The following is a 13,666-nucleotide window of genomic DNA, read 5'->3' on the forward strand; positions in this document are numbered from 1 at the left end:
ACCAAATTTAACACACCTGCTCCCTATTTACACCTGAGACTTTGCAACACTAAAGAGTCACATGACACCAGGGAGGCAAAATGGCTATTTGGGCCCAATTTGGACATCATCATCATCATCTACCGCTTATCCGGGGCCGGGTCGCGGGGGCAGCAGTCTAAGCAGGGATGCCCAGACCTCCCTCTCCCCAGACACTTCCTCCAGCTCTTCCGGGGGGACACCGAGGCGTTCCCAGGCCAGCCTGGAGACATAGTCCCTCCAGCGTGTCCTAGGTCTTTCCCCGGGGTCTCCTCCCCCAATTTGGACATTTCCACACAATTTTGTTGTCAGCGGTTTAGACATTAATGGCTGTGTGTTGAGTTATTTTGAGGGGACAGCAAATTTACACTGTTATACAAACTGTACGCTCACTACTTCACATTGTAGCAAAGTGTCATTTCTTCAGTGTTGTCACAAGAAAAGAAATACTCAAATATTTACAAAAATGTGAGGGGTGTACTCACTTTTTTGAGATACTATATGTACAATCTGTACCAGTGCGAAATATTGGCTACTCGAATTCACAGCAAAAAACTATTGCTGAAGGCATTACAGTTTGTGGTAACACTTTATTTGAAGGGGTGTGCATAAGAGTGACATGACACTGTCATGATACTGTCATCACCATGACATGATACATGAAGGAATAATTATGAATGTTTTATGCAAGGTTGATGTTTGTAATGTGTTTGTTGTGACAACATGACATAACTGAGACAACATAACCAGCTAATGTCTTTTTTTATGACAACTTGACTTTAACTAGGACAACATAACCTGTCAGTGTCTTTGTTATGACATCTTGACAGTAACCAAGACAACATAACCTGTCATAAACATGGGCCTAATTATCAAACTTGAAGAAACTATTTAGCCAGTATTCTGTCTGCCATAAAAGGAACTTTGCTGATCCTGAGACTGGTGCTCATACTCAGGATCGGGGAATATGCTCATACTCAGCATATTCAGCGTGCATGGCAGAAATACAAATTGGAAATATGTAGTCATAGAGGTAATTGCACTCCTGAGTCACTGAAGATTCACCTCAAAATGATAGAGTGGCATTACTGGTTATACATTCTCCATTATGATGGTGTCTTGAACAGTTCATATTGAACGACACTTACAACGGTTGGCCTACAGAGGCAGTTTGACATGGTGTTTTAGCGCAAACAACACTCCTGACAATATCCCTAGGAATAATATAATTTTGTAACTGTATTGTTTAGGAACTTTGCAATCGTTGTACTGTAAGGGTCATCGATTAGTTAGTTCCTTGTTCCTTGCTGGCTTTGGTTGGTTATTAGCTGGCTCCAGTTAGCTGTATGCTAGCTCCAGTCAAGTGTTTGCTAACCTGCTCAACCATGTTATATTTGTGTTGACACGTATTAAGGAAATTAGTTAAACGATCACTATCTAGCCTTCTTTATATAAAATGTTTTCAATGTGATTTTATTATGAATAGTTACAATATTATTTATGGTATTGTTCATGCAAACAACTAGGTACTGTACATGAATGGATATGCTGTATCAACCTAAACAAATTACAGTACAAACTGTGTTCTTGCAAAAAACGACATGTGTTTATGTCCTTTGTCAACATGAACAAATGACACTACACTCTGTTAGTCAAAACATTTGTAAACCATTAATAAAGTAACGGTTATCATTATTAACCGTTTGTTCATGTGTTGTTCTTCATTGTTCATCACTTTTCATCATTCGTTCAAGCAAGGTAACTACTGCATTTGTTAATTATTGTTTATGTACCCTTATCGGAAAGTGTTCCTAAAAAAACAATAAAGGAAATGGGTTAGTTACCGGGAATGTAAGTCCGGTTATATGAGTGGAGCTCCGCCTCCTAGGTGGGCACGTTTGCCCCTATATAGAACCTGTGAGCCCAGAGAATGCGCTCCCGAGTTTAGTCAGCATAACTGGTGTGACAGCAGGGCATCGGGTCTAGGGGGCTCCGCTCCACTCATACAATGGGAGTTACATTCCCGATAACTAACGTTATATGTCTTGGAGCTCCGCCCTCTAGAGGGGCTTTGCTCCTAGTTACCCACCCGGGAATCAGAATAACAGATAAACAGCTGGGGAGTCAGTGTGATAGACCTGGGGCGCTCCACGTACACAGCCAGAGTGCGTACCGGGCCCAGACGGTGGAGCCTCTCATCCTCCTCATGTACGTGCGTTGGGGGAAAGAAGGCCGGTAATTCGGTAACTCTAGATCGAAAAGAGCTGATGATAACCTTAGGTACGAAGGACGGGTTAGGTCTCAGCATAGCGCAGCCTAAATTCTCTCTGATAGCCAGACAGCCTAGGCACACAGAGATCGCTCACTTACTTAGCAGAGCACAAAGCGAGGAGCAAGGCAGTCTTAAGGGAGATCAACTTAAGAGAACACTGTTGTTAGGGCTCGAATGGGGGTTCACAAAGGTCGCCCAGCACCTTAGCATCCTGGATAGTGCAGACCACCGCAGCAGATACAGCGCTACAGCGCTGCGGGTGAAATGCTTAAAGGAGACCCCGAGGCCAAGGGAAGTGCGCAAATGCCCATAGAGAGCACCACGGGGTATCTCCAATATTCCAGGTCCGCTTGCAGGTATGCTGGCAGAGACAAGATCCGGTTCCGATTGCGCACTTGGTAGACCCGTTGGCAAGCGAACCAGGTCTGCAGGCTGCGCATGTGCCGTAAGCCCAGAGGGACCACTGCGTGCGCTGCCGCGGTCATGCCCAACAGGGTCATGACGGCCCAAACCGAACCTCTACAGTGCGGACGGCACATATTGAGGGCAGAGAGCAGATCAAGAGCCCGCGTGTCTGAAATGCGCGCCTTCATTGTGCACGTGTCCATGACCAGATCCAAGTAAAAAACCTGCTGGTGCTGGACTCTGAACTTTCTTTTTCCAATTAACAGCGAGTCCCAATTGCATGAGAAGGGACACCACTCGGAGGGTATGTATCCAGGCAGGTGGTACAGGTCTCTTCATATTTTGTCTTAGTTAATATCAAGTTGTCATATAACAAAGACATTGGTAGGTTGGGTTGACTCAGTTAAGGTCAAGTTGTCATAATAAAGACATCACAAACAATGTCAACCTTGCATAAAAAATGACAATCAACCGAATGGCACCTAATGACAACATTCATCAACATTCATAATGATTCCTTCATGTGTCATGTCATGTTTATGACAGTATCATGACAATGCCATGTCACTCTTATGCACACCCATTCAAATAAAGTGTTACTTAGTTTGTTTTGGTTTTGGCAATGTAGAGTAACTGAATATACAGTATGACTTTTTCAGTTAACCCTACACTTTGACACTGAGGTAACAGACGGTCATCAATCTCTGTCTTTATTAACCTACCTTCACTAGAGGAAACGCTACCCCTTACTTATAAGGCTCAGTCTTATGCTCCTGTTGATAGGCCACATACTTTTCTAGCCCCTCTTCCTCATAGATCTTCTGCTCTGCATCCATGTTGAATAGGGTGCGAGAGGAGACCGCGATGGTAACCGCATACTGGGGTTTGGGCTATTTTGAAAAAATAAATGTCGATAAATAGGCCATTAAAGCTGAGATGAAAAAATAGACTAGTATCCGTATAGACACTTTTTTTTATATGTAAGACGCAAACACGAACTGCAAATAATAGCCTACCACTTACGGGTCTAGGTTTCTTGGATTTTAAATTGACAAAACCTACTTTTGCTGTTGCCCAGTCCTTGTCATCTCCAGCGTCCGTTGCTGTTGGATTCGTTGTTTTGATTTAATTCATATTGAGATTTGGATGTAAACTGGGCGTTTTAGGTGTAGTTACGTAAATCTGGTAATGCTATTAAACCCAGGAGACCCAGTCAAGTTCACGGAAATGTTTGAGATTGTCTAATCTCTTAAACAGCGGTTGCTGTCCATTTCAGCACCACTTCGTTTATACCATAGTTGCCACAACATCACTGAATCTTTGCGCATACTCTTCAGCATCTTGCTTGCTAGACTACAGCACAAGCTTAAAGAATACAGAATGTTCTATAGATATCTATCTTCTGAATACATTGTACAGTCACTAAGCATTATACCTATGTCCCATGTAAGGCATATGAGTACAACAATAACACTTTTTTCATTTGAGTAAATATTAGCCATCATTTGAGTAAATGATGGATAAAATATGTTATATGCCTTATATTACTGTTTAATGTATTTTCCATACATTATGTGATGTGTAAAAAATATTTGTATTAAATTTATCATATTAATAATGACAATATTGAAATTATGTGGTTATTAATTATTAATTTGACCAATTCTGGAATGTTCCATGTTTTTGCTTTTGAATGCTCTTTATTAGTTATTGCTTAGAATAATTTGTAATAAGGCCGATACACAGTAATTAGCGGGCTTCCGGATTGCACGTGGCTAAACAAGGTGCTTAGATCATTGTGTATAAATACACGCCCATTTAGACTCTCTCTTAAACATTTCCAGGAACTTGACTGCGTCAGCTGGGTTTAATAGCATTACGGAAAAACTCCACCAAATTAACGTCCAGTTTACATCCAAATCTCAATATGAATGAAATCCAACCAACGAATTCAACAACAACGGACGCTGGAGATGACAAGGACTGTGCAACAGCAAAAGTAGGTTTTGTCAATTTAAAATCAAAGGAACCCGACCCGTAGGTGGTTATTATTGCAGTTATTTTTTGCAGTTCGTGTTTGCGTCTTACCTATATAAAAAAAGTGTCTATACGGATACTAGTCTATTTGTTCATCTCGGCTTTAATGGCCTATTTATCGAAATTTTTCTTGCGACTATTCATTTTTTCCAAAAAAACAAACAGTATGCGGTTACCATCGCGGTCTCCTCTCGCACCCTATTCAACATGGATGTGGAGCAGAAGATCTATGAGGAAGAGGGGCTCGAAAAGTATGGGGCCTATCAACAGGAGCATGAGACTGAGCCTTTTAAGCAAGGGGTAGCGTTTCCTCTAGTGAAGGTAGGTTAATAAAGACAGAGATTGATGACCCTTTGTTACCTGAGTGCCAAAGTGTTGGGTTAACTGAAAAAGTCATATATATTCAGTTACTCTACATTGCCAAAACCAAAATAAACTAAGTAACACTTTATTTGAATGGGTGTGCATAAGAGTGACATGACATTGTCATGATACTGTCATAAACATGACATGACACATGAATGAATCATTATGAACGTTGATGAATGTTGTCATTAGGTGCCATTCGTTTGATTGTCATTTTTTATGCAAGGTTGACATTGTTTGTGATGTCTTTATTATGACAACTTGACCTTAACTGAGTCAACCCAACCTATCAATGTCTTTGAATATGACAACTTGATATTAACTAAGACAAAATATGAAGAGACCTGTACCACCTGCCTGATGGAAGGAGGGCAAACAGTTTGTGGCATGGGTGTGAAGAAACTATTTAGCTTTATGTGTTAGCATTAAAAACAACTGTCATATGTGGTTGGTTTTGACATTGGTCATCATGAGACCATTATAATTGTGTCATGAATATTTTCCATGAACGCATCTACAGTGGTACAATTTGGACTTGTCATAAAGATGTCATGAAGTGTTATAACACTGTCAAATGCTTTCATAATGGTGTCATGGATATTTTTCTTGACTGCAACTACAGTGGTACAATTAGGACTTGTCATAAAGATGTTTCGAAATGTTATAACACTGTCAAATGCTTTTATAATGGTGTCATAAATATTTTCCTAGACCTCAAGTACAGTGGTACAATTTGGACTTGTCATTAAGTTTGTCAAATGCTGTCATACAATTGCAATTAAGTCTGTCAAATGCTTTTAAATACCTTAACAAAAGCAAGTTATATGTCATGGAGCTCTGCCGCCTAGAGGGGCTTTAGCTCCTAGTGGTTTACCATTGAAGCTTTAGCGGCCGTACTGAAAACTCATTATGCCAGATGGGACAGCCAATCAGGACACGCCTGCCCCTATATAGGACCCGTGAGCCCAGAAAACACACTCCCTTTTATATTCATCAAGCTGAGTTACAACTGATTACTCTCTTCAGCCTGATCATTTTTGTCGTCGGCATTCTTCAGCCCGACATCTCCGCCATGAAGATATTTTAGCTGCTTTCTGGCGTTGCCTTGAATTGGTGCCGGAACAGGACTTGCACAGGTCGTGTGTTTCCTGCCTGCGACCAACCCCCTGGCTTGCTCCTCCTGCACCACTTTGTCCCTCTCTACACGTGTAGAGAGGACACACTTCTTCGAGGAGGATATCGACCTCTTCGCTGTGCTGGACTCCATTGGAGACAACGACTCCAATTAGATATCTGAGGACGAGGAGGAATGTCCTACGCAGAGCCCGACTCCTCTGACACAGAAGGACTCGCTCCCTCCCCACGAGGGGTGTGGTGGCGTTTCTCCTGCTCCTCCCTCTCTCCCGGGAGACCTAGTGGACGACCTCTCCTCTGCCGAGAGCCGAATGGTTGGACGAGAGCCGAATGGTTAGCGCTCTCGGCTCTTGTCCCGTGGAACCGAGTTTGCCAGCCCGGCTCCTCTTTTTCTCACTGTCCTCCTTGGGCCGCGTCTCTTCCTCTCCCGCTGGCTCGATCAAACGATCTGACTGCGTTATCTAATTCAGTTTCGCCCTTACAACAGTGTTGTCTTAAGTTGATCTCCCTTAAGACTGCCTTGCTCCTCGCTTTAACACACACACTCTCCAGGCTATGATGACAGTGAACTCCAGACTGAGAAACCTCTACCCGGACAGTAAGGAGCTGTTTGACATTGTCCTGATGACTAATAACCACGCCCAAGTCGGTGTCCGTCTCATCCACAGTATTACCCACTACGGTTTGTTGACCACGCCTACACTCAGATACTGTACTACTTTATATGCAATTATGTAGATACGTACATTGAGCAATGATAATAGTAATTATATGTCTATGGTTATAGGACACATTTGTTTCATAATGTAAATAGTACTTATTTGTTTTGACAAAATAGGCTGGTTTTAATGTTTACAACCCTGTTTTTAATGGATATCAGCAGTGATCTTTGGTTGCCAGCCTGATAATGTCACATTTTTATGGGGTTCGGACAGATTTATGTTGTTCCCTCTCCCTGACAGATTTGACCATTGAGCGATTCTGTATGACTGGAGGACAGAGCCCCATTGGCTATTTGAAGGCCTACTTGACCAACCTGTACCTCTCCAAGGATGGAGACAAGGTCAGAGAGGCCATTGAGGAGGGTAGGTAATGAGGCTATCTTCCAGGAATTAAACTGGTTTAGCATGTATGTACAACCCTGTTTGCAAAAAAGTTTGGACGCTGCGTAAAATTCAGATAAAATCAGAATGCAAAGATGTGCAAATCAAATGTTGAAACTGAGAAATGTTATTGTTTTTGGAAAAATACATGCCCATTTTGAATTTTATGCCAGCAACATGTTTCAGAAAAGTTGGGAAGGGGAACGTTTACCACTGTGTTGCATAACCTCTTCTTTTATCAATACTCTGTAAGCGTTTGGGAACTAAGGAGACCAACTGCTGTAGTATTGAAAGTCAAATCTATTCCCATTCTTGTTTGATATAGGATTTCAGCTGCTCAACAGTTCAGGGTCTCCTTTGTCATATTTTTCGTTTCATAACATGCCAAATGTTTTCAATAGGGGACAGGTCTGGACTGTAAACAGGCCAGTTTAGCACCTGGACTCTTTTACTACAGAGCCATGTTGTTGTAATAAGTGCAGAATGTGGTTTGGAACTGTATTGCTGAAATAAGCAAGACCTTCCCTGAAAAAGATGCTGTCTGGATGGCAGCATATATTGCTCCAAAACCTGTATTTATATTTCAGCATTAATGGTGCCTTCACAGATGTTCAAGTCACCCATGCCATGTGCACTAATGCACCCCCATACCATCACAGATGCTAGCTTTTGAACTGTGCACTGATAACAAGCCGGATGGTCCCTCTCCTCTTTAGCTCGGAGGATGTGGCGTCCATGATTCCCAAAATGTATTTCAAATTTTGATTTGTCAGACCCATAGACTGTAAAAAAAATGGACGACGCCCCTTCGCTCTTTTCCATTGGTGAAAACTGAAGCCGCCAGTGTCCCGATATGGCGCTGACATCTTGGATTTGCGTCTGCGCAGATAGCGATCTTGGGACCAGTTCTGTGCAGTAGTTATGCGCAATAGCGAGCAGGAAGTAAAGCCATAAAGCCGCAAAATCAACGGCCCCACCCCTGTGCCCCGCCCTCACTCTCCCTCACAGAATGCGCATACCGTAATCAATCGCAAGCACACGCTGCACTGTTTTGGAAGTGGAGTCCTGCTCCTGTGAACTCTGTCTGCTCCGTTCCACTCCAACCTCATTAAAATAAGGTAAATACAAGTAGCCTACTAACCACACATTTAAACAGAGTTCAATCAAGTCCAAGTACAGTACAACCTTTGCTTGTTAAACCTAGACGATATGTTATAGCCTAACTTACATCATGTTTAACCTTAATTTAGAATAGGCCTAATACAAAAATAATTGGTAACTTCTAGCTAACGATCACCTGCTAGCTATTAACATGGCTATTAACAAGGCTTGTTGTCTTTTAGTTAACGTTAGCTAGCCCATAACATTTATTTACTAATTAAATAGCTTATAAATTTAACTTACCGAAAAAAATTCAAAGATCGATTGGAAATGCCAGATCGGTTAGCACAATCTACTGCAGAACAACCCATTATGTCCGTGTGAAATTATATCAATTATAGAAATTTAGAGATTAAATTTAAAGCTCCAATCTCCTTAGTCCTCCGAAGATCGCGAAAAAAGCCTGTTGGCGCTTCAGTGGCTCCTCGGCTCAGATAGCTGTCAATCATGACGTCACACCACCGTTTTTAGAGCATTAAATAACTTACTAAAAACCAACTTATTTTAAAAACATACTCTTGAATTTACATTAGCGTGATACAAACTACAGTAAATGACAAAAACCAGCTTCGGAAAAAAGATATTTGAAGGGTAATTTAATTGTTTAGTCTCGCGGTCCATTGAATAACATGGGGAGGCGGGGTTTATGATCTATACTAGGACCACTCACCAGGGAGCGATCGAGACGTTTCAGGGCTTGTGCGGCACGCTTGATCAGACCACAGGACAGTTTTGCACTTCTCCTCCATCTATCTTAAATGAGCTTGGGCCCAGAGAAGGTGGTGGCATTTCTGGATCTTGTTTTATATCTTGTTGATATTACCTGGTTTCTTCTTTGCATGGTAGGATTTTAGCTTGCATTTATGGATGCGGCGATATACTGTGTTCACAGACAATCGTTTTCTGAAGTGTTCCTGAGCCCATGCAGTCTATTACAGAATTGGGTCGGTTTTTAATGCAGTGCCGCCTGAGGGCCCGATATTTCACAGCCATCCGGCCTTGTCCCTTGTGTACAGAGATTTGTCCGGATTCTCTAAATCTTTTAATGATATTATGTACTGTAGACGATGAGATCCCCAAACTCTTTGGAATTTTACGTAGAGAAACATTACTCTTAAATTGTTGCACTATTTGCTGTGCAGTCTTTCACAGAGTAGTTAACCCCTCCCTATCTTTACTTTTGAAAGAATCATCCTCTCAGGGATGCTCTTTTTTTACATAATCGTGTTGTTTGATTTTCCACCAGGTTTTGTTTTAGCATTACACAACTTTTTTGTGTTGTTAGGTGTCTTTGTACTATTTTCTATTGAATATAAGGTTTAAATGATTCTGTTTTTCATTACATTTTTCCCATCTTCCCATCTTTTTTGGGAACGGGGTTGTAACTCCGTTGTAAACAGGGTCGTAACATTCCCAATCTGTCAGTTCACATTTTGGAGACACTTTATAGGTATTAAGATATAATTAATTGTGATGGAGTTCTAATTTATACATTTCATACTGTCAGTACGTCCCTTGTCTCTTATTTCTTCCTGCAAAATTAACTAAGCAGTATTGTGCAAGTTCACTGCTTTGCTGCATTCGCTGCTTCTGTTTTCAGGATTGGTTATTTCCAGGTCCAGGTAGGGTATGCTAGCATCATTTGTGTCATTCTGTCACCAACATCCTGTGACCTGTGTGGGTCAGAGTATGAAATTCATCCTGCAAGACTGTGACAGTTTTCTCCTCTACCTGATCTACCAGAGGATGTTGACCTTGTCCTATCCTGGTAAACCCACTAACTAGTATTGTGTTGGCTGCCATTCTCCATTGCTAACTTATCTTCTGTCAAGTTATCCTCCACTGTTCTGCTCATTACCGAGGCCATTGGCTACTAGTCCTTCGGTTATTTAAGCTCGATCGGGTTTGGGGCCTGTATAGCCGTCCCTTGGCATGCTTCCCAGTTAGGGCTCATGCCAGCTTCAACTCTTTGTTGCCAGCTTGGCTCAGTAAACGGTGCATATTTGTGCTTGTCTCACATACATGGGACTATGCTTTAACACAACATTTCTCCTACTCAGTTATCCTCTTCAAATTGTTACACAATTTTTTAATTTAAAAAAAAACAACGACCAACAATAGACGTGAGTCTATTGTATTTTTTTAGACGCTTGTGTTACGGTCTGATTTCCATTTAATCGATGAACCCTCATCACATTGGTATCGTCTGTTGGAATGAATCAAAGAATTGTAATTGAGCATGTTTATAATGTCTCATTAACAGGCATTGCAGCAGCGACCATGTTCACGTCTGGAAATTTGGAGAACCAGCTGTCGGACACACAGCTGAAAGTGGCCTTTGACGGAGACGGAGTCCTCTTCTCTGATGAGTCAGAGAACATTTTCAAAAAACATGGCCTGGACAAGTTCAATGAAAATGAGATGGAGTTGGAGGACACACCTCTAGCACAGGTGATCATGAGAGTACATACTACTATTTTATGTTGCTTATTGACAGAATCTTTTTCCTTTTTCCTTGAATGTTCTCTCTATAGAAGGTAAATTCATTACCTAGTATTCCACTTAAGCTAATCTTATATGTAACCATTAGACCTAACCTTAATTATGTTAAAATGTTTAACTGGAAGTTGATAAATAAAATGGGAATTGCCTCTGTATTTAGACAAAATTCAAATAATTAGCCAATTATATGTTTCATTTATTCATTCAGGGTCCCTTGAAATGTTTCCTAGAGGCACTGGTAAAGCTCCAGAAAAAGTTTTACGCCAAGAACGAGCGCATGACCTGTCCAATCCGTACGTACCTAGTAACATCCGGCAGCGCAACCAGCGCAGGGGCTCGCGTCCTCAAAACCCTCAGAAGCTGGGGCCTGGAGATTGACGAGGCCCTTTTCCTGGCAGGGGCCCCTAAAGGACCCATCCTTGAGATGATCCGCCCTCACATCTTCTTTGATGACCAGATGATCCACATCGAGGGGGCCAAAGAGCTGGGGACCATTGCTGCATACGTGCCTCATGGGTTCCCAGAAATGTAAACTTACTGAGCAGCCGACCAAAGATGCTAAGTAGTAAGACCTAAAGGTGGGAAAGGATCAATATGTCGTGCATTTCCTTAGTTTTCCACAACCCTGACATCAGTTGTAGAATTCATTGTGTTTCAATGGCGAATGTTTTATTTTTTTATGGTTTTTTGGTCCTCACTTTGCCATATAGATTGACTAAAAAGACAGCTTGGTAAACATATTTTGATAAATTTTGTACTTTAAATTAAAAAAATTCATTTATTTCAGTCCTTCACGGCGTATTGTGTTACCAATTGTTTTCTTGGTGACTATAAGCGATTGACAGTTATTTTATGAATCTTTCATTTGCGAATAAGGGTACCAACTGTTGTCACCTTCTCACCAAGCTGCTTGGCGATGGTCTTGTAGCCCATTCCAGCCTTGTGTAGGTCTACAATCTTGTCCCTGACATCCTTGGACAGCTCTTTGGTCTTGGCCATGGTGGAGAGTTTGAAATCTGATTGATTAATTGCTTCTGTGGACAGGTGTCTTTGATACAGGTAACAAGCTGAGATTAGGAGCACTCCCTTTAAGAGTGTGCTCCTAATCTCGGCTCATTACATGTATAAAAGAAACATGGGAGCCAGAAATCTTTCTGATTGAGAGGGGATCAAATACTTATTTCACTCATTAAAATACAAACATTTTTGACATGCTTTTTCTGGATTTTGTTTTGTAGTTATTCTGTCTCTCATTGTTCAAATATACCTACCATTAAAAATTATGGACTAATCATTTCTTTGTCAGTGGTCAAACTAACAAAATCAGCAAGGGATCAAATCATTTTTTTCCTCACTGTAGGTGTTCTGAATTGTAATTTGACTACAGACTTTGCATATAGTCAGATCAAAAAAGGTTCTATGATAAAATTAAGTGTTTATTGGAAATGAAGGCACCACTAGGAAAAAAACAGTTTAGTTACCACAATTTCTTTAGACACCGTCACTGAAAACAACACTGGAAGCTTCTTCCAACATCAATATACTTTAAACTCAAGATGTGTGCATATCCCAGTTCATTAAAAGAGATCAAGATTAAATAGTTAGAATTTTTTTTTTTTTTTATTAACATATTTATTCTTTAAAATTTCCAAAAATGTTTACATGTTTTCCTTGAAAGCCTATAAGTTTTGTACAATTACCTTATATCAATACCTCTGGCAGCTCGTTAAGCTTACCTGTTCCAAACATTAAATGAAACATGTAATATGTTCTGTCTCACACAGATGAATATACTTTATATTAATCTACAGTCTACGTATTGTATCTCACAAAAGTTCCTTGCCATGAGGTGCCATGTTGAACTTCCAGTGACCAGTATGAGGGAGTGTGAGAGCGATGACGCCAAATTTAACACACCTGCTCCCCATTCACACCGGAGACCTTGTAACACTAACGAGTCACACCAGGGAGGGAAAATGGCTAATTGGGCCCAATTTGAACATTTTCGCTGAGGGGGGTGTAGACTTTCGTTGTCAGCAGTTTAGACATTAATGGATGTGTTATTTTGAGGGGACAGCAAATTTACACTGTTACACAAGCTGTACACTCACTACTTTACATTGTGGCAAAGTGTCATTTCTTCAGTGTTGTCACATGAAAAGATATAATCAAATATTTACAAAAATGTGAGGGGTGTACTCACTTTTGTGAGATACTGTATATTGCATTTTATATTTGAACTTTTTACCTCTATTGTTATATTTGAAAAAATATTTCCGGAATTGTTATTTTAACTCCAATTTCATTTATGTCAATATAAGTTTTTGTAATTTTAATTGTTTATTAAATATTTAGGGTTTATCATGTGCATGTTGTGGTTTAAGGTTGCCGTGAGGTTAAATAAATGTTTTTTAATAGAATTAAATGGTTATAGTCATGCGAAAACATAAGTAAACTTCCTGGAAAGTTGTCTTTTGACTTCTATATTTGGACACAAGGATATCTGAGCTAAATTACAACCATCTTCATTAATACAGATAATTCAATTTAACAAATCACACATGTTTTTCCCCCTTTTCAACCATTCATGCAATTAAAATTTAAAAAATACAATTTCCTTATGTGTGAAAGGTAAGTGTACATTTACCAAAAAGTATAATTAGATGCA

At 40.5% G+C, this 13,666-nt stretch overlaps 1 protein-coding gene across 1 annotated transcript; it reads left to right on the plus strand.

Annotated features, from left to right (window-relative positions):
* The first annotated feature begins 4,668 nt into the window (after positions 1 to 4,668).
* LOC117593312 (cytosolic 5'-nucleotidase 1A-like) lies at positions 4,669 to 11,723 on the plus strand. The gene is made up of 6 exons (XM_034287967.1): positions 4,669 to 4,694; positions 4,816 to 5,053; positions 6,785 to 6,914; positions 7,195 to 7,317; positions 10,760 to 10,947; positions 11,207 to 11,723. Exons 1-6 carry the CDS (start codon positions 4,669 to 4,671, stop codon positions 11,528 to 11,530), a joined length of 1,029 nt encoding a protein of 342 aa, XP_034143858.1. The 3' UTR covers positions 11,531 to 11,723.
* The last annotated feature ends 1,943 nt before the right edge of the window (positions 11,724 to 13,666 follow it).

The sequence above is a fragment of the Esox lucius genome, chromosome 18 (assembly GCF_011004845.1).
Source record: "Esox lucius isolate fEsoLuc1 chromosome 18, fEsoLuc1.pri, whole genome shotgun sequence".
NCBI lineage: Eukaryota > Metazoa > Chordata > Actinopteri > Esociformes > Esocidae > Esox > Esox lucius.